Source organism: Harmonia axyridis, chromosome 3 (assembly GCF_914767665.1).
Source record: "Harmonia axyridis chromosome 3, icHarAxyr1.1, whole genome shotgun sequence".
NCBI classification, from domain to species: Eukaryota; Metazoa; Arthropoda; class Insecta; order Coleoptera; family Coccinellidae; genus Harmonia; species Harmonia axyridis.
In genome coordinates, this window is record NC_059503.1 from 40070288 (window position 1) to 40092240 (window position 21953).

The 21953-nt window shown below is 36.5% G+C and overlaps 1 protein-coding gene across 2 annotated transcripts in view; it reads right to left on the bottom strand.

Annotated features, from left to right (window-relative positions):
- LOC123675032 (dynein axonemal heavy chain 7-like) overlaps positions 1-17465 on the bottom strand; it is a 122518-nt gene extending 105053 nt beyond the window's left edge. For both annotated transcript variants that reach the window (XM_045610259.1, XM_045610258.1), the window contains exons 1-3: positions 16834-17465; positions 8881-9114; positions 4206-4413 (exon numbers count right to left, since the gene is read on the bottom strand). In XM_045610259.1, coding sequence (XP_045466215.1) covers positions 4206-4413; positions 8881-9114; positions 16834-17417 — 1026 coding nt within the window. In that variant the 5' untranslated portion in view covers positions 17418-17465. The remainder of the gene's footprint in view (positions 1-4205; positions 4414-8880; positions 9115-16833) is intronic.
- Between the last annotated feature and the right edge of the window lie 4488 nt (positions 17466-21953).

The following is a 21953-nucleotide window of genomic DNA, read 5'->3' on the forward strand; positions in this document are numbered from 1 at the left end:
CAAAATTCGAAAAGTACGGCCATTGTGGCGAAGTGATATCTCGGAAACTATCAACATTTAAGAAATCTAAAGAAACGAAAAATGTAATGTGTGAATTTTTTTCAATTCAATATGTTATGATCCTTCCTTCATCAACGAAGGCATCTATTAACTCGAGAAAAAAATGGAATATTTCAATACTGTTAGAATTTCATATTATTGAAATTCAATTACACAAATGGCGGATTTTTTTGGATTAAAAGATGTCATTCGCTGATGGAGAAACGGTATATGATGATGAAAAAGAAAAAATGCACATCACTTTACATTGCATTACATAATTTTTTCATTTTTTGTTAACGAAAAAAATTATTTATAAAAAAATTTTGCAATTTCTTAAACTTTTATGACATGAAATTTTCAAGGAGGTATGTATACAAATTAAGAAAAGAATAACCCAAGCCAGACGAACCATAGGCTGTTTGAATGGAATATGGTGGAGCTCTGATATTGGTAGAAAACAGAAATACACCATCTATGAGACCTTTGTCAAGAGCGCTCTAATATATGGCGCAGAAACATGGAGAATAACGGAAAATAACAGGAGGAAGCTCGAAGCGACTGAGATGGATGTTTTTAGACGATCTGTAAGAGTATCCCGAAGAGATAGGGTCAGAAACGAAGACATCAGGCGGCGTATGGGAGTGGATGGATCATTGACAACAGATATTGAAAGAAAACAGCTAGTGTGGTATGGACATGTACAGAGGATGAATGTGGACAGACTGCCAAGGATGACCATGCACTGGATACCACCAAACCGCAGGAAGCGAGGAAGACCCAAGAAATCATGGAAGGAAGTAATAACCAAGGCTATGAGTGATAGGAATCTAAGAGAGGACCAATGGAACGATAGGAACGAGTGGAAGTTAGGCATCGGACAACGTCGCCGGACGTTCTAAAACCGATTATATATATATATGTATACAAGAATGGCTTCACGAATTTTTTCAAGTTAATATTAATGAAGGAAGTACGAAAAAATTTTCTTAATCAAGAATTGCCTATTTTTAGGGTTAAATTAAATGACAAATATTGTAGATAGAGTTTCGGGAATAGGGAGTTTTTCAAAAGAAATTTTTTTTTTTGAGAATTTTTTTTCAGATTTCTCAAATATTAATAATTTTCCATATTTCGGCAAAAATCCAGATACCTTTTTTTCATCTTAATTTCTTTATGACTTTTGAAATTTTCTTTATGATACTAAGCGCTCAAAATGTACTTCTCCAGACATCATTACGAATAAAATCAGCTAGCATATATATTTTAGGAACAGTATCGTTTGTAATTCTAACAATGATTTTATAACAAGTTTTCTACCTATCCCTATTCTTCAGTGCAATATTGTCATAAACTAGTAATGTACACAATTTTAGCCAATCAGAGAAACCCTACTCTCGTAAATCATAAGAGTGTCATTCATCTCGAGCCATAAAATACAGTCCAAGATTCTATTGGCGTTCAATTTGCAAAAAGGCGTAAACCTTTGGGAGGCGTTCCAAAAAGCATAATTCTATTTGAAAAACATCTACAATTAGAGCAAATCAAGCAATTTTAAAAAAATGCTTACACCAATTCAAAACTCATAATATCACTCAACATTTGTGGATGAGTTACTTGAAATGAGAAGTCTCTCTAAAGCTGAATAGTCATTTAAAGAAAGTGTTTAATTTCAAAGTTCAATTTTCGGAATACTATCGATTTTTTTTTGAAAATCGAGACGAGATCTTCAAGTTCACTATCACGTCATTGTTCACTCAAAAAATGAAATGAATCCGACCTGTACTTTGGAATTGGAATGCACTGAAATTAGCACTGAAATAGCAGTGGTATGAACAAGGTATTGAACACCCTTAATAATTTATAAGGTTTTCAATAGTCCCTTTATCCCGGTTGCGCATGTGAGTATATATCCTTCCTTTATTCCTTCCTTTATTCCTTCCTCCTAATAATCTATGTAAATTACTCTATGGATGTAATAACATATAACTAAGATGCATAGAATCCCTGGTGTGTGTACTGATTCGATTTTGTTTCAGACTTTTTGAGGTATCCACCTGTTGCTTTGGTGTTCTACTTCACTAGAGTTCTGTAAGATGACGCTCTTCAGAACTGTTCGAATTTCCGCTATCTATCTGGCGCGGTTCAAAAATAAAATACAGATTTTAGACACAGCAAACTTTCACAATAAATGACAATTCAGTTCCTATCGAATTTTCAATGAAATATAAAGACAGACGGCTATTGGTCTATTGAGAGTATAGAAGATTGTCACCAGCATAGAATATAAAATATTATTATTCTAGTCAAGAGAGCCGGGAATAGAGAGAAATGTCAAATATAAACGCTGTATGCACCTTCTGAAACAGACGCTTCTTCTTCTTCTTCTTCTTCATATTTTAAGCCTGTGGCTTGTATTCTCCAATTATTATGTCTCCTGTGAGATGGAAGTCCATGAGTCTCTCCATCGTTTTGGTGGTCTCCCCAACGGTCTGCGTGTTCCCGGTGTTCCGTCTATCACAATCTTCGCAATTCTTCCATCGCCCATTCTTTCCACGTGGGCATTCCATAATCTTCGCCTATTGCGACCCCATCGGACTACATCCGGAACTTCACATTCGCTGCGAATATCTTCTTCTTTTGTCTCGTAATGTGAGGCCCAGGACGTTTCTGAGCACCTTCATCTCAGCAGTTTTTGAGGTAGATATTTCCATGTTCAATTTTTTTGCCTTTGTGTAGAATTTAAACAAGAGCCTCTGTAGATCGTGAAACAGACGCGATCACTCGAAATCAAGTAGGTATAAATCTGAAAAATCTTCCGTTTTGTCTGAAAGTTTTACAGGTATAAGTACAGGTTTACTATGCATCTTACATATAACCTTCTTCTTCTTAATTTAAGCCTAGGGCTTGTATATTCCACCTTAGTCCTCAGTGGATGTAGATGTCCAGCGCTTAGAGGGTCTGCCGACTGGTCTTCTGGTACCTGGAATTCCGTCTCGGGATATCCTACCAATTCTGCCTGCGTCCATTCTGCTGTCGTTCCAATATCGTCGTCATTTTCTTCCCCACTTAGCTATGTCTGGCATTTCTCTCGGATGGCTGTGTTCCTCTTCCTATCTCTCAGCATGTACCCAGATATTGTTCTTAATATATTCGTTGTTCTTAGGATGGACTTTGTTCTCATGTTATCTGCTCGAGTTTCTATGCCGTACGTCATGATGGGTCGAACACAAGTTTTGTAGATCCTGGCTTTCGAATGTTTACTCATATGTTGTTGAATATGACGTCGCGGACAACCCTGCATGCTCTATCTGCCTGTTTACGAACCTCGTGTGTTCTATCCTGGTTCGAGGATATCTCCACGCCAAGATAACTGAACGATATAACTTGTTCTATAGGTTGGTCTGCAATGACAAGTTTGCATTGTTTTGTTTCTTTGCTTGTGACCACCTTTGCCTGGTCCTAAGTCCAGGATCAGAAAGTAGAAAGGTTATTTCCAAATATTAGCCGTTTTATTTCTAAGAAAGGTTATCAGGCAAGGTTAGCTATCTACCTGACGTAAAAAAAATCCATAGCTCAAAGCACCAACATATAACTTAAACGAAGTAATCATGCTGAATCTAGGAATGAGTTGACAGTTCAAAATGAAATACATCCCAATCGGTGGGTACCTATATCAACTATATACAAAAAATAATTTCAATGTCGAATTTCAATTTAATTTTCATACCATTAATATGATTAACAAGTTTAACAGTTTATTTCCATTCATATTTATTGATCTAAAAACAATTGTTTCGATAAATTACATTCTGTCTTCATCATATGAGTATGGGTAACTAACTACTCTTACGATTTCGGTCTCTCCAAATACAAATTGAACTCAAATATAAACGTGGCCAATGGACGGTTTGTTTTGGAAATTCCATAAATATACTATTTACTGAAAATGTTGAGCAACGGCGATCTGTTCATAAGCAGAAATAAAGTATTTCTATTTTCAATCATATTGAGATAAAAATTCATGAATTGAAGAGGGAGTCAATCAAGAAATTCGTACCATTAAATCATAAATGTGGAAGAGAAAAGTATAAAAGTAACTGATAAGACATCTCGAATATTCTGTCAATGAAAGAGGAATTAAACACTCCTAGATTATAACTTACCTGTACGATTTTGTTCATAAAATCCCTATAAACATTTATGGTTTCTTCAGCTGAAGGCTGCAATACAAGCCGACCTTCAAATCTTAGAGTAAGAAGTAAGAACGGGACTCGTCTTGCATTTCCAGTTACTTCTATAATATGCTCCAATGTATTCGCAACAACCTTAGATATATACACGCTCAATAAACGGGAACAGATATCGTAATACCTGCAAAAGATATTCAATGAAGAAAGATATTTGTAGGAACTGACGCAAATTTCTAGCACAAAATTTAAATCTGAAAAATTGAATACATTCGATCAATTCGAGAATGTATCTAGATTCTAGAACATAACAAGAGGGTATCTAAAAAATAGACATTTTTTCATCCTTTTAAAATAGCCAAATTCACCCACATAATGTTGTACGCGATATTGAATATACATATAGGAAGTCTTTTTTTTTAGACTTCGTACGTTTTTCAATTCTTTACAAACACAGGTTGTTGAGTCATCAGTGGGACAATGCTCAGGTGATCATAGAGGACGTCTGTGTTAGTTTTGAATTAATACTTGAAGTGACGTCAGGGCTCTCGTTTTCGAAATAGAGGTTGTTTTCGAGAATTTAATGAAATTTCTAACTTTGAAAACAAGTGAACGTTTTCAAGGAAAAACACTCCCTGATAAAATTTCTCTTTGGGGATATATCAGAAACGTTTCGTTATATATAGGCCCAGTAATTCAATGTTATAATTGCCTTCGTTACGGCCACACAAAAACCAACTGTCATTTATCATTACTGGTGATCTGAACGCACAATCCCCCAATTGGGGTTTTGGAACCTACAGAATTGTAGGTTCCATCGTTGAGGATGCATAAGTTATTATTCAGGAGAAACGGTAAATCCCTAGAAGAGTTTCTCCTGAATAATAACTTATGCATCCTCAACGATGGATCACCTTGATCACCAAGAATGACCTCTCCGAGCACGAATACAAGCGCACCCGATCTTACTTTGTGCTCTAGCAATCTAAAACTTGATTCTACCTGGGAAACGATATCAGACCCAGGAGGAAGCAACCACTTTCCTATTCTAATCAACATTAGAGTTGATTACCAGTCTACTACGTCCCCACTTCTCTACAAGAAAATTTTCGATTGAGAGAGCAGATTGGGCTAAATATCAATCAGTAGTGATAGATTTCTTGGAGTCACAACCTCCAAAAAATTTGGAAGAATTTCGAAATCTAATTCTGAAGGTCATCCCAAAAAAAACGCCCTCCACAGATTTCCTCTTATAGAAAATCTTGGTGGAACGAAGAGCTATCCACTTTAGTCAGAAAAAGATCCGAGGCCTTTAGAAATTATCTTAAAAATCCATCTTCAGAACAATATGAAGAAGCAAAAAGAATCCAAGCCCTCACGAGAAGAAAAATCCGGCAAACGAAGAAAGATCCCTTCAGGTCTTTTTGCGAAAATTTGTCTACACGGGTCCAAAAGACTGTGGTCAGATGTCAGAAGGTTCAAATTCGGGTGCAAACCACCAGTCGTTTCAATCTCATCACCTGTCTGCGGACAAGAAATTCTGGAAAGACTCTGTCCAACACAACCCATGCACACACAATCCATCACTCCGACCCTATACCGGCCCCCAGCGTATATTCCACCCTTTACAATAGACGAAGTTATTTCATGCATGAAATCAAAACGAGATTCTGCCCCAGGGTTGGACGGCATCACTTACAGAATGCTTAAACCATTGCCAATACAAGCCAAAAAAACTCTTGACTGAGATATTCAATAATTTGATGATATCCCCCCTGATTCCGCCAACTCTCACTGACACCTTGATCATCCCCATCTGTAAACCCAATAAAGACCCTAATAATGCCCTTAGCAACAGACCCATAGCACTGACCTCATGCTTACTAAAGATCCTCGAATCCCTCCTATCAGTTAGATTGGAAAAACTGTACGAATCACTTAACGATCCACTCGACTTACAGTTTGGTTTTCGTAAAGGTAAATCCACCAATGACGCCCTAACATTTCTGATTTCGTCCATTTTACACTCGTTTTCCCGAAATGAGATAGTAATAGTAGTTTTTCTAGACATCAAACAGGCCTACGATTCGATTCAGTTCCACCTCTTAGAAAAGACACTTATATCCATGGGGGTTCCACAACCCATGATAAATCTGCTTAGAACGCTGATTCTGGGTAGAAACATTTTTCTTTTAGATCCACGTAATAAAGAGCTTTTAGGGCCCAAAATCGCAAATGTAGGAATAATCCAGGGTGCCCCAGATAGTTCCGCCATATTCAACAGCTTCGTTCGTGATGTTCATAAATTTGTCAAAATCCCTGGGGTGACAGTATTGAAATATGCTGATGACACCACTTTATTTGTTTCGGCCCCAGATTTAGCAACTGCACATCGGAAGATGTCGGAAGCTCTGACCTCAATCGAACAATGGGCTGAAATTAAATGCCTCAAACTGTCGCCCGAAAAATCAACCGCTCTATGCTGTCATAAAAAACAAAAAAATGAGAAACAACCCACCTGTTAAACTCTGCGGAACAGAAATACCATGGGTCGAATCAACAAAATATCTAGGAGTCACTATTCATGAAAATTTAAAATGGAATACACACGTTGAAAGAATGTGCTCCAATGCATTCCAGGGCATCAATGTAATTAAATCTTTGTGTAGGACATGGTGGGGTTCACATCCATATCGTCGCAAAAATTCAGGTTCACTTAAACAGCTTCAAACACTACTCAGAATCATGTTCACGTTGTTGCTTGAATCGATTTTGACCTCGTGCGGCATCCATTTTGCACACAGCTTTCTCATGTACAAATATTCGTAAATGATATAATGTTGTACACGTTCAGATGATATCTTCACAATGTCAGCTATCTCGATCAACTTAACTTTACGGTCATTAAAAATTTTTTTTTTAACTTTTTTGATTTTTTCGTCGGTGACAGCAAACCAATCAATGATGGTTGGTTTCGTGGTGCAGACCCCAGAAACTCTTCATCAAGCCAAAATTTTTCATCAACTGTATTTTTTCCCTTCAAAAAGCAATATTTTATTTATATTTTTTCCATCTTTTTCAAATAACAAAATTAGCTACACTCACAACGCAATCTCTCACAAACTTTGGTCGGACTGCTGCCAAATTTAGGCACGTATTGTTTGAAGGTCAGTACTAACTAAAAATCATATGGATTTAATTTTATCACCGCCATCTGTGCATCAGACCGGGGACTTTTCTATTGGCCTAATATGTGGTTACCCTCTGAGCAATTTCTTAGTTTTAAATCAACAAGTTTCTTGTTGTTGCCACTGATGATGATATTCAATTGTAAACAATTTGAAGTGGCTTGTTTTCGGAACCTGTACGCATGAAGTGGAGATGGCGCTTTTTTCCATCGTGTTTACTACGTAGCGATGAGCCTTGAACATAGCCATGATTCACAGAAAATCAACATCTTACAAATGCTGTGAGCCACTTGGCCAATTGAACAAGGTCGTATCAATAGTCATTATGGCCGTGTTAGTAATTTATAATATTTTAATTGCTGTATAACATATTTATAATAAGAAATGTTAAATTAGTCTGTCAATTTCTTCTGATCGTTTCCAACATGATGTTGTATAAGATGTATTTATTTAAAATGTTCAAAACCACGAAAAAATGTACCTGAGTAGGTCTCCTAAAAAAACATATGATGAAACTGTCGATTATGGAAACGAGTAAACAATTTGATAGATTGTGTCCTTTCTGTCTCCCTTTCAATTTTGTACTACATCTAATACAAATAGGGAAAAATATAATCACATTATAACAAGTATTGTAATTATATTTTCATTTTATATTTTTTTTTATAATGGTACAATTTTTTGTACCTCATTTTGAAACCCCCGAAGAAGATTTTGGAAGAAAATCGAAACATGTCAAATTTTTTTTGAGAAATGGTTTTATTTCCATTGTCCTTCAATTCAATAATTCAAAAGAAAGGAGACTAATCTGCAAACAAGAAAGAGCATTTTTGTCAGACACTCAAACAATAAAAACTATTCAAATGTTTGAGTGTCTGACAAATGTCAGATTTTTTATTTTTTTCCGTACTTTAACACCCTGTACCTCTAAAACGAAGCTAGTTAGGATAGGTATATAGTTGAATAAACTTTTTTCAATGAAAATAGTTGTTCAGTCTTCAAAAGTATGAACTTCTGAAATTTCAGAGAATGATATATATAAATGCATTTCAAGTTTCCTAAAATACTTTTGAAGAGAAAATTTTTTTATTTGATTGATATTTTGAACATTTCTGTCACCACTTCAGAACCGCGATATTTGTCTACCGTTTCTTTTTTGAATAGCTATAAGAGTGTATGTTGACATATCTAAATGGCAGCTTTCCTGAGATACTTTTTTTTGTTCAGAAATTTCTCACACCTGTCGCTTCTGATTGTAGCTGAGGCCAACTGAACCTCACTTAGCTAGCCCCCACATCATGGTTTATAGGTATAACATACTCAATGAGGAAATTTTAGGCTTTCTTAAAAGATGTGTGGTATGCAGTTCACTTATTCTGAGACTATAAGGAGTACGGCAAACTCTAAATGAAAATGAAGAATTCTTTTTAGCCAACTTCAAGCCCAATAAATTTGTTATTTACCTAGTTTCGGATATCCTCAACCGCGATTTATCCATTTCAATTATATCGATAATTTTCACTTGAAATACTTTGAGAGTTCTATATCCTTGATCAGCCATTTCGTTGAATATTGAGGTAAGTTCATCGAGGTTGTGCAGTCCACTATGGTATGCTTCAAACTCAAAGAGGACATTCGGAAGGGTTGTTCTACATTCAATAAGAATTCTTCTGATTAAGGGTAGGTGGAGTGACCATCTGTAAATTGAGGGTAACGAAATCATTTTAGTTAATTATCAGGTGTGTGAATAAGTCTTTCCCGTTTTTTGTAAGAGATGGCGCCACCAATACTGTGCGAGTATTTAATGGTTACATATGTCATAATCAAAGCTTATTCTTCTGTCAACAATTCCACACTAACACATAAGTTGAAATTTTTTCGCATCATAAATTTTTGAAATCGTGAAAATGTCGAAATTTGAGCCGAGTCGACGTCATTTGCGGGAAGTTTCACTTTATTGGTTCAATTTGAAGAAATCTGCTGCCGAGGCGCATCGGTTGCTTCAGGAAGCTTATGGAGAAGGTTGTGTCGATGATTCAAGTGTTCGCGGATGGTTTCGACGCTTCAAAAGTGGCGATTTCGACGTGGAAGACAAGGAGCGTTCCGGGCGACCGCAAATCTTTGAAGATCAAGAATTGGCGACTTTGCTTGATGAAGATTCGTGTCAAACGCAAGAAGAACTTGCTGAAGCATTGGGAGTTGACCGAACAACTATTTCCAAGCGTTTGAAAGCCATGGGAATAATCCAAAAGCAAGGAAATTGGGTGCCGTACGAACTGAAGCTGCGTCGAGACGTCGAACGGCGTTTTTTCACTTGCGAACAGCTGCTTCAGCGACATAAAAGAAAGGGTTTTCTGCATCGTATCGTGACTGGCGATGAAAAGTGGATCCGTTACGATAATCCGAAGCGAAGAAAATCATGGGGACTACCCGGCCATGCATCATCATCGACGGCCAAGCCAAATATTCATGACGCCAAGCTCATGCTCTGTATATGGTGGGACCAGCTAGGTGTGGTTTACTATGAGCTTCTGAAACCGAATGAAAGGATCACAGGCGAGGACTATCGACGACAATTGATGCGTTTGAGCCGCGCACTGCGAGAAAAACGGCCACAATACTCCGACAGGCACGACAAAGTTATTTTGCAACATGACAATGCTCGCCCACATGTTGCACAGCCGGTGAAAACATACTTAGAAACGCTCAAATGGGAAGACCTACCCCACCCGCCGTATAGTCCAGACATTGCTCCGTCTGATTACCATCTCTTCAGATCGATGACGCATGGCCTGGCTGACCAGCACTTCCATTCCTACGAGGAAGCCAAAAAATGGGTGGATGACTGGATAGAGGCCAAACCGGTCGAATTTTTTCGCAACGGGATTCGTATGTTGCCAGAAAGATGGGGAAAAGTTGTAGCTAGCGATGGCCAATACTTTCAATAATTCATTTGTAACCATTTTTTCACTATAAAGGCTCAAAATTTGAAAAAAAACGGGAAAGACTTATTCACACACCTTATACTTTTAGGTGGAATATAGAGATTTATCAGAAAGATTCATAATTGTGTGTGAAAATTTATAGCGGGTATAACTGAGTACAATTCAGGTTGTTCTACAAGCTCTATGACAAATTTTGACCAATAATTGCTGTACTCATTCTGATCATTTTTTTCCAAGAAGTTACAAGAATTTGAAAACAATTATATTTTTATCGAAGTCAGAAATATGTTTGAACTTTGTATCAAACTTTCTCAACAATATTATTATTATTTGAACTGGGGTCGTTTTGCTTCGGTAAGCCTTCCGGGAACTGCGACCATGCAGATCTTTTGTTCACTACCCTACTCATTCATAGAAACCCAGGGAGGTCGTCAACGACGTTAATAAAATTGACAACCTCCCTAGGGGCCTTGGCCATTACCTCTCTGGTATCCAGGACCGGCTTGCCCATGTGAATGGTTCTTAGGCCAGCCAGCTCTGGACACTTGCATATCAAGTGTTCAGAAGTTTCTACTTCCGATCCACAGAGCCTGCAAATCTCGTCTGCTGACTTACCCATACGGTACAAATGATGTTTGTACCGACAGTGCCCCGTCAGCAGTCCCACCATCACCCGAAGCTCCGCTCGTGACAGCTTCAGGAGTTTTCTGGTGTAAGTAGGTGAAATCTTCACGAATTTCTTTGCCTGAGCAAGTCTAGGAGTGTTAGTCCAGTGGATTGTCCTACTGTTCAACTCCCATAGCTGGACCGCAGCTTTGTATTGGTCTTTTCCTATCCCACAGAAAGGCTCAGGTCCAGCAGGTCTTAGCCTAGATGCACTTTTTGCAAGCTCGTCCGCTCTCTCATTTCCTTCAACACCACAGTGCCCTGGTACCCATAGTAGAGTCACCTTGTTTCCTCTGGCCAGTTGCTTTATGGTGTTACGGCACTCCCAAGTCAGCAGAGACCCCTGACAGTACGACTCCAGGGATCTCAGCGTGGCTTGGCTGTCCGTGGTGATTTAGATATGCGCCCCTTTGAGGTTCATTTTGAGACACTCCTGGGCGCTTCTCAACAATAACAATTGTTTGAAAGGTGCACCTTTCGCTTGAACGCAAGACTCATATCGATGAACTGAAGAATCCGTTACTCAGCTGATTAGATATGGGTTGTTTCGTATTTGATTTGCAGCATCTTGAATTTCAGCATTGAATTTTTTGTGAAATTTGATTTCAACCAGATAGAAAAGCTAAATCATATGCCTCATAACAAAATCTAATGAATTGAGATTCGGTAAACAAGATCGCCGTGGCATCAGAACCCATTGACCTATCAATCCAATTGGGTTATTCTCAATCAAAAAAGCAGCTAGGTACTTGTTTCCCTTCGTGTGGTGGTGACTCATCACATACATGGTGTTCCTAACTTCATGCTACAAAATCAGCAGGCAAATTAAGATGGATTTTTCCTAAAACAAAATTTCCTCAGCCTACCTCTTTCCGAGATGTCACCCTTAAAATATGATGACTAAAATTCACAATAAGTAATACACCTCAAATCTTTGAACATGTACGGCAATCCATGACACGTATACTACGTTCGTGTATTTTGGCTGGAAATGGTCATTTCCAGCATTCATTATGAATCCTTTTACAAGTAAATGAAGTGGCAAAACGTTAACTTCAGCTCCAGCTTGAAGCTCGAATTTACATACACTATTTCACCATCACTAACTTCATCTTGATCTGAATTTTCTTTTACTGCATGCGCTGCTCTTTCCTTCTTGAAATTTTTGTTCGACTTCTTTCTCGACTCATCTTGATTCGACACATTTGTCTGCGAAATAATATTTCTTTTGACATTTGGCACAGGTTTTTCCAAGTGCTGGACATTTAGTTTGCTTCAGATGCTTGTAGTTACAAAATTTGATACTATTCATATGGTTCACATGCTCAGAATTTAATCTACTTTTATGCTGGCTAAGAGCATTTACATAAATTTCATTTTGCAATATTTTCGACAATGATTTACTCATTTCTGTCGCTCGACATAGGTCGATAGCTTCGTTCAAGTTCAAGCTGGTCTCTCGAAGTAATCTTTCTTGAGTGCCTTTGTCCCAAATATCCCTGACAATTCGGTCTCTGATTATTTCATCTTGGTCTTCAAATCCTTTCGTTTTAACTGCCTTTCGTAACTCTGTAAGAAAGCTATCAAATGACTGAACTGTTTCTTGCGTTATGCTGTTGAATTTGTAGCGCCTGTACATCAAATTCGCAGTTATTGGTGCGCAATATTTTTCGAACTTCTTTTTTGTTGCTTGTTGCTTCCAAGGACTCTGTTTCAGTCTCTGATAACGGAATGTGTTGTATAACTCCAATGCATCATTACCTATCAGCAGAGCCGGCGCGAGCAATTTTGGCGCCTGAAGCATAGAATTTTTTGGCGCCCGAGGCATAAAATTTTTGGAACCCCTGTTGAAAAAGTATCAATGACATGACCTCCTTCATTTCAGTAGTTTGATTTTTGAATTTCTTTGAAATCACAATAATTGTACCTTTCTGGATTCAATTCTAACAAAATCATCTATAATATCTTCAAAATCAATTTTGCTACTATTTACTAAGACCTTCAAGAGTTTAGTTGAACTTGAAGAAAAAAAAATGGAAAGCTCTTGAACAACAGAGAACACATTTGATACTTCACCAGACTTACAAGCTCTATCGTTAATTACTAAATTCAGCGAATGACAATAGCAAGGAACAAAGAGAGCTTCCGGCTTTTCATCAAGAATAAAAATAATAATTCACTTGCCTGCTTTTGCAGAAAAGTCAAATCGAATAGAACAATCTGTCTATTTACCTTATGTTTTTTTACGCTGTAGGTATTTTGATTTATTCCTGGATTTCTTCGACGCCGATGAACAATGCGTAAGTAATATATCTGATTTTCATATTCACGAGACACTGTGTACGATCGATGAAAAATTACCTATCACAGCAGAAGATACAAAGGGCGGTAGGGCGTGCAAAGCTTCGAAAACTAATTGGGATTGACAACATGTGTTCCGCTGAAAACATTTGGCATATTGCAGAAACTAGTTCTGAATGCAAAATCGTAAGAATTTTCCTTATGTTAAATGTGAAAATAACTTCCACATAATTCGAAAGCGAAGGTAGTGTTGTTTTTCGTATTTGTGAAATACATTTCATCCCATCCTCCTTTCAATTAGGGTAATAAGCAATGCTGTTTATATTGGTTTGGTTGCCATGTGTTATCTATTAAACAGGCGGCTTAGTAAAGACGGTTTGGAGATTTTTATTGTGGGGAATATTAATAAACGCAACGGAGCGGACCAATCTCATGTTGTTTTTTAGAGATATGAAAAGGCGGCCACAAATTGAGTTAATTTGCCGTACCCGAATAGAGGCACCTGAAACAGTCGCTTCACTGTTTCACCCCTAACGCCGGCCCTTCCTATCAGATTGAGAAATTGTGCGATCTCTCTCTCTTCAGGCTGAGAACTTGAACCAGATGCTTTTGAAAATACTGCAATTTTTTGCCAGAATTCCTCCGATTGTGTGTAATATTACTATCCAAGATAAACGCTTCAGGTCGTCTGAACATATTTTTCATCTTCGTCAATTCAGGTAAACTAGCTGATTTTCACTGATACTAGAAGCGATTAACCTGACACCATGTATTATCCGTGAGGATTGTACAATTAAAACAGTACTAGATGGTTTTAATTGAATATTTATTTCTTACTCGTAACTAGCTGTGAGCATATCCAGTTGTTGGTCTCGACTAGGGCTGGGAATCATGAATGAATGATTTGAATATTCGAATAATCATTGAATAATTATTCGAATAATTGCATTTTGCATTATTCGAATAATCATGAATATTCACTGAATAGTTGAATAATCAATGACTACTTTTCTATTCATGAATAATCAGTGAATAGTCGAGTATTCACTGAATAGTTGAATAATCAATGACTACTTTTCTATTCATGAATAATCAGTGAATAGTTGAGTATTCACTGATTATTCAGTAAATAGTTTTCTATTCAGTGAGTAATTGGATATTTATGAAGTTACGAATGAAAGTTTGAATGATCACTTGACTCACTATTCAGGAATGATTAAAACAAGGTTTTGTGATTCACTACGGACAAATCGTTTTATTAATATTATAATTACTGGAATTACATAATATTGAAATTGATAGATACAATTGAACTAAAATTATAAATAAACTCCTGTCAGTGTTCGGAATCCAAACAAACAAATTGTCATTCAAATTAGTACGTTGTCGTTGAAGAAATTGGCTAATTTTGATAAATAAGATTATTTGAGGACGATTTCACTATTAATTGATAGACAGAAGAATCGAGATTAATGCCGTAAGTTCGAACTTGAGGTTCAACTAATAAACACGGCTTTTTACAAAATCTGGGGAATGATACAGGATTCAAAGTTACTGGTATTAACCTCGTTCCTTCGATCTATCAATTAATACTGAAATCGTTCCTCAAATACTCTTATTTATGAAAATAAGCCAATTCCTTCAACGAGACCGTACTAATTTGAATGACAATTTATTTGTTTGGATTCCGAACACTGACAGGAGAACCAAAAATGGCGGTGTGTGACGTCACACTAATAGATCGTATATGGCGAGAGGCAAAACACCAAAACGATTATACCACCACAGATTACTGTCTGTGATACCACGTCGCAAAGGGTATATTCACTCATCAAAACGCTCGGATTTTATTGGTACATTAAAACATGAGTTCAATCACTGAATATTGACTGAATATTCATTGAATAATCACTGAATAATCAACGAATAGTTGAATATTCATGACTACTCATGAATAATCAAGCATGAATAGTTGTTTGAATGAATTATTCGAATAATCGAATAAATTTATGGATGAATATTCGAATATAAAAAGGCGAAAAAGTCCCAGCCCTAGTCTTGACTGTTGAGGTACATTATTGCGGGAATGGTTGGCGTCCTACGCAGTGGTACCTTCTACTCAATAATTAACTTACTATATTACACATTAATCTCAATAAAGATTCGAAAATTCATGGGCCATGTTTTCTCAATATAGTTATGAAATTCAAATTGATTGAATTTTGACCTATGTATGGGGTACTTTTGACTATTTTATTTTGAGTTGTAATAATCAAAGCTAACCTCACATTCATAATATTTAATAAACATATCCATTTTATTCACGTCAGAAATATCGGAATAAAAAAATGTATTCGTTTCAAATCTTTTTCTCAAGGGATATTATGTAAATTTGTCGACTTCTGGAATTTCTTCAATTCTGCCAACGTACTCAATATTATTATTATTATTAGTATTATTTGAACTGGGGTCGTTTTGGTTCGGTAAGCCTTCCGGGAACTGCGTCCATGTAGATCTTTTGTTCTTTACCCTACTCATTCATGAAAACCCAAGGAGGTCGTCAATGAGGTTTATAAAACTGACAACCTCCTAAGGGGCCTTGGCCGTTACCTTTCTGGTATCCAAGACCGGCTTACCCATATGAATGGTTCTTAAGCCAGCCAGCTCCGGACACTTGCATACCATGTGTTCGGCTGTTTAACGTAATAAATAACAGAACCATTAAATAATTTCTATATGCGGTGTTTGATTATCTGTAACTTGCGTATTCAGATGAATAAGTATCTAAGTCTTCGGCTCCTGAATCATCAACCCTCTTTTTCCTGATTCGGTACAGACGTTAATATTATGAATGGAATTTTGGTTCCCTGTAACTTTATTTGCCACAAACAATATCATCCATCGCTTTATTGATATTTCATTGAATAATTTTAGAACTATTAGTCTTTTCCTTATGACTTCGCACCATACTGATGATACCCTAAAAACATTAGGAGATTTCAGGAAGATTTTAAATCAGAAGAAGTAATGGTGTAATAATTTTGACATGTTAAAACTTCTCTTTGAGAGCTATGTCAAATTTTCCCAACAACATATTACACACTTTTGGAGCATAACTCGGCCAGAAATTCTAATAATCGGTTTGAATTAACAGAAAAATATTCCTATATAAACTCATTGTCTACGTAAAAATAATTCAAAACCTTACATATAATCCAATTATTTCAACTCACCCCAAGTAAAAGATGCAGTTTCCAGAAATAATTCAGGTACTTGTTCAATCAACAACGATGAAAGATGAAATCAATGTCAACTAACAACTAATTGCTTAAAATGATATATCTAAAGAAGTACCTGGAAACATGCGTTTCAAGCGGAAAATTTGAAGAATTCAAATGTACCCCATAGTCAAAAGTGTCCCGTCCTCCCCTATACGGCTATACAGTACACTAGATAAATACCAATAATGCAGTAATATGTCTATTCTAGTTTGGCATACATCACCTTTGAAGCAACCTTTTCTTATTCTTCAGAAACTTGTGATATCTATCGGTTTTTCCCATGAATTTGTAAGGCTCTTGCGAACACCGGGTAGTCGATTCATCAAAAGGTTTTGTCTTCATATTGACACCACTCTTATGTGTAACATACAGAAAATTTTCCCTGGTTTCGGCCAACATTTCTTCAACAATCTGAGGATATAACACTGCTTCCCTTCCTACCATTCTCTTAATGTTCTCCAATATATGGCGATCCATACCATACGTTGGAAGATTCTGAGCATATTTTACCATCAATTGATGCGATATATTTTTTTCTGGTACCGTAGGACTCATTTCTACGATTTTTTTCTTGCTACTTCGATCCCCCTCATGTTTAGCTTGTTTACTCAATAAATGTCTGAGGTAATCCTTCTTCTTACCACCAAGATGGAACTTATCCATCATGTCATCAGTAAGGTATGATTTCATCATTGATTCCAAAATAGGAAGATTAGCATCTCCACTTCCTTGACAATGAGAGAGGAGTAGGTGACGTCTCCTTCTCCTATCAGTTTCATTTTTAACATCGGTTTTTCGATCACCCATTATACTTTTATCCCTCAAAATTTCCTATTTAATCGTTGACGTTTTCGTATTGACATATGACTTTTTGACATCTTCTAGGTTCTATCTGCCTCAAAATTATAATGTGCTTCTATAACTATTTTCTTATGTTGCGAGTTGTACTTATCTGTACGCTTTTATATTCAGTCATTTTGTGTCATCAAAAATCTCTCAATCTATAAAACATATTATATAATAACATATAATATTTGGTTAATATTTTACTGAAGTTGTAGGTACTTACCACACATTCACATCTGAAGAATCTTTATGAGCGCTCAATGAACATTTCGTCAAAGTTGTTTCAAAAACATAGTTTAGAAACTATATTTCAAGTAAAACTGAAATTTACCAAAAAGTAAGACGACAACAACGTTGTCAAAAGATTCGTTACACCTTTATGAAGATTTTGTAAATTAGAGTATGGTTACTAGGATTTCAGTTGAACAATTCTTAATCGTGGTCATCGTACAAACTATCAAATGAGTGGCTATTAATATTATTATATTATTATCCTTTTCACGATATGATATAATTGTCATTAGATTCATTCTAGGGCATATTGAAATATATACATATAGGTACCTATTATTTCGTTTGGGAGAATTATTCAAATTAAACAAAAAGGAATTGGCGGGTAGCTCTTCTGCTTGGGAGGGGAAGATCAAAACCATCGACATGCAAATATAGGGGAGACTTTAAGAAGCAATATGTATAAATCCTACCGTATAATGTCATTAAGAGGGAGCACCACCACCTGGTTGCTCAGTTCCAATGGAAATTAGAGATATTTCTTATAACAAACAACAATTTTTATGGGATCTACACATTATTTCCTCAAACACAAATCTTCATGAAGGAAAGTAAATATTTTCATGAAATATTCGTAAAAAAAAAACTACCAAAACATTACAAAATAGCTTAAATTATACTTTCGTGAAAGTCGTCGTACAGTGACGCCTTCCATTTATTTGCTTCAAAAAAAGAAAGAAGATGAAGTGAATGTACAACTTCGTACACCGTTCAAAGTTTGGTCACAGGGAAAATGAATAATAATAATAATATGGAATGGATACCAAAGTTTGACTAACACGAGAAAAATCACGTGGTGGTAATCCCTGTCAATTATATGTTTTGAGCGTCCTTGAACTAATACTACTAACGAGAAGTGCACAGCGAAAGGCATTTTGTGCCTTACGAGAGCATATCTCTCAGGTTAAAGCAAATAAAACTTATGTTCAGCGAGAGGAGGCTCAAGTGCCTCACGAGAGCAAAACTTTCAGGTTAGATCATAGGTAGGGCCGGCGTAAGGGGTGAAACAGTGAAGCGACTCTTTCAGGCGCCTCTATTAGGAGGCGCAAATTAGCTCAGTTTGTGGCCGCCTTTTCATATTTCTAAAAAAAAATATAGTCTTGATTCTTAAAACAACATGAGGTTTAACGCTCTGCTGCGTTCATTAATATTCCCCACAATAAAAATCTCCACACTGTCTTTACTAAGCCGCCTGTTTAATAAATAACACATGGCAATCAAACCAATATAAACAGTATTGCCTATTACTCTCTAATTGAAAGAAGGATGAAATGTTTTTCACAAATACGAAAAACAACACTACCTTCGCTTTCGAATTATGTGGAAGTTCTTTACAAATTCAAGATATGGAGAATTCCTACGATTTTGCATTCATAAGTAGTTTCTGTAAAATGCCAAATGTTTTCAGCGGAACTCATGTTTTTAATCCCAATTAGTTTTCGAAGCTTTGTATGCCCTACCGTCCTTTGTATCTTACATCGATCGTACGCAGTGTCTTGTGAATGTGAAAATCAGATATATTACGCATTGTTTATCGGCGTCGAAGAAATCCAGGAATAAATCAAAACACCTAGAGGGTAAAAACCGTAAGGTAAATAGACACATAGACATACATTTTGTTTTATTCGATTTGACTTTTCTGCAAAAGCAGGCACGTGAAGTATTATTATTATTCTTAATGAAAACCCGGAAGCCTTCTTTGTTCCTTGTTCTTCCAATTCGCTGAATTTAGTAATTAACGATGCAGCTTGTAAATGTGAAGAAGTATAAAATTTTTTCTCTATTGTTCAAGAGCATTTCATAACTAAACGGTGAGGTTTTGAAAAAATACAATTTTCCACTAACTTTTAAAGGTATTAGTAATTAGTAGCAAAATTGATTTTGAAGATATTATAGATGATTTTGCTAGAATTCAATCAAGAAAGTTACAGTTTTTGTGATTTCAAAGAAGTTCAAAAATAAAACTACTGAAATGAAGGAGGTCATGTTATTGATCCTTTTTTAACAGGGGCGCCAAAAAGTTCTTCGCCTCAGGCGCATAAATTACTCGCGCCAGCCCGAGCAAAGGAAACTAATGTTTGGCGAGTGGCTCGTTTTAGCGGGGTAAAAGAGTATAACTCTAGAGAAGGCAAAAAACTGATCAACGAGAGGCTCGTTTAACCTTTAATTGCACATTATACATTGTAGCATATATGCAACATTTTCAAATATGTTCCAATATGAATGAACTGAACGTTTTCTGCTCGGGCTCACTGTATAAGATTCCGTAAATTTTACTCGTTTCTTATTGGCTCTTACCGTGTGGCTCTGAATTGAATGCAACACAAGTTGCAGAACACTATTCTAGATGCAGTCGTCCGCTATAAGTTATTCAAACGCTTTCAGATAATCTGATAATCAAACTTCATATTTTATTATTCAGAGGATTGAAAAAGAACCGATGGTGAACGTAAAGGTATGTGCATTTATGTATAGGTATTCTTCTTTCGTAAGATTTCCACTGAAAATAAAAATAAATTCAAGTTCAAAATTTATGTATCATATTTGCTACATTACAGATGACATCAAAGCAAAAGCTGACTCAAGATGAACTTGAATATATTGTAGTACATTTGAGCTATATGAGTATTGATGGTTTAGAAAATGATGAAGATTATCTTGAGGATGATTTTTTCATCCATAAAAAAAGGGAAAAGGGAAATTTCGTTTGCATATATTTCCGAAATTGATAATACAAAAACTTCTGCTGTGCTTTGAGAAGATAAAAAGCTAGTTACATTTATTATTTACATATTGCGATGAAATGCTGAAGCAGCAGGTCTATAGATTCGATAAACAAAAAAGCAGAAAATTATAATTGAATGCCCCAATAATGTGGAGCAATGTGGGGGGAGTGGATCTCACAGATAGTTTGCTTGGTAAATATGAAATTAGAATTCTTTCTGAAATATGGCATCTCCGAATTTTCAATCATTTATTGGATGTGACAAAATATGGTTCGTGGGTACTAATGTATAGAAAGATTTGTAAACAACGAAACGAATCCGACGTTTTATTGTTGCAATTAAAGAGCAGAAGTTGCTGAACGTCTGTGCAGAGTTCCCAATAGAACCAATAAACGTGGCAGACCTTTCGGTCTGGATAAAGAAATAGAATCCGAAATGAAGAAAAAATTTGCTACTGCGTTTCCACCTGGGTCAGTGAGGAAGAATGCTTTCCAGCACTGTCCAATACAAGATGATAAAAGAGGACGCTGCAAGTTCCTTAAATGTAGAGGATTTTCTTTGCTTATATGCGAAAAATGTAGAGTTAACTACTGTACAATAATTGTCTCTATAGATTCATAGATTTCATAATTTACAGTGTGATGCATGAGAATTATGTTTCATATAAGCATGAACCTTCATCTACTAGTAGTCTCTTCTTTTGCTGCGCAGTATAGCAAATTTGCAACAGAAAATTTCCATTTTTAATAAAAAACTAGCTTCTGTATCCATAAAACAATCTGAGAATAATTTTCCGCATTTGGGAAAATTGCGTAGTAAAGAGTTAAGTGCCTCACGAGAACAAAAGAAACATTGGCGAGACGTTATCGAGCCAAGTTAAGAGGTGCGCCCTCCCCTAAGGGCTTTTGTGGTTCGTCTCGAGATCGCTGGTGGACTCATCAGTTAGGATATCCAGCGATCTCAGCCTAAGACACACCTCCTCACACCATCATGAAGAAGTGACTCTGTTGCAACGCGACAACCCATTTAAATCCGCCAAGGCCAAAGTAGTGTTGTGCGAGCAGCCATAGCGCCATCTGTGAATAGACAGAGTCACTACATAACTAATGTTTGGCGAGCGGCTCGTTCAAGTGGGTTAAATTTCTAAGATTGGAGAAGGCAAACAAACGATCAACGAGTGGCTCATTTGAGTGCCTTACGAAAGCTTATCTCTCAAGTTAGAGCAAGAAGAACTTATGTTCAGCGAGATGCTGGTTAAGTGCCTCACGAGAGCATAACTCTCAGGTTGAAGCAAACTAATGGTTGGCGAGTGGCCCGTTAAAGTGAGGTAAGAGAATATATGTCTCAGGTACGTCCTGCTGAAAATTGACAAATAGAAGTGATCAGATTTGTTGGGTTTGAACTGAAAGATGTTTTCCCAATCATGTTTCGAATCACAAAATAAATTCATCTCAAGTTTCTTATTAACCTAGAGAATTTA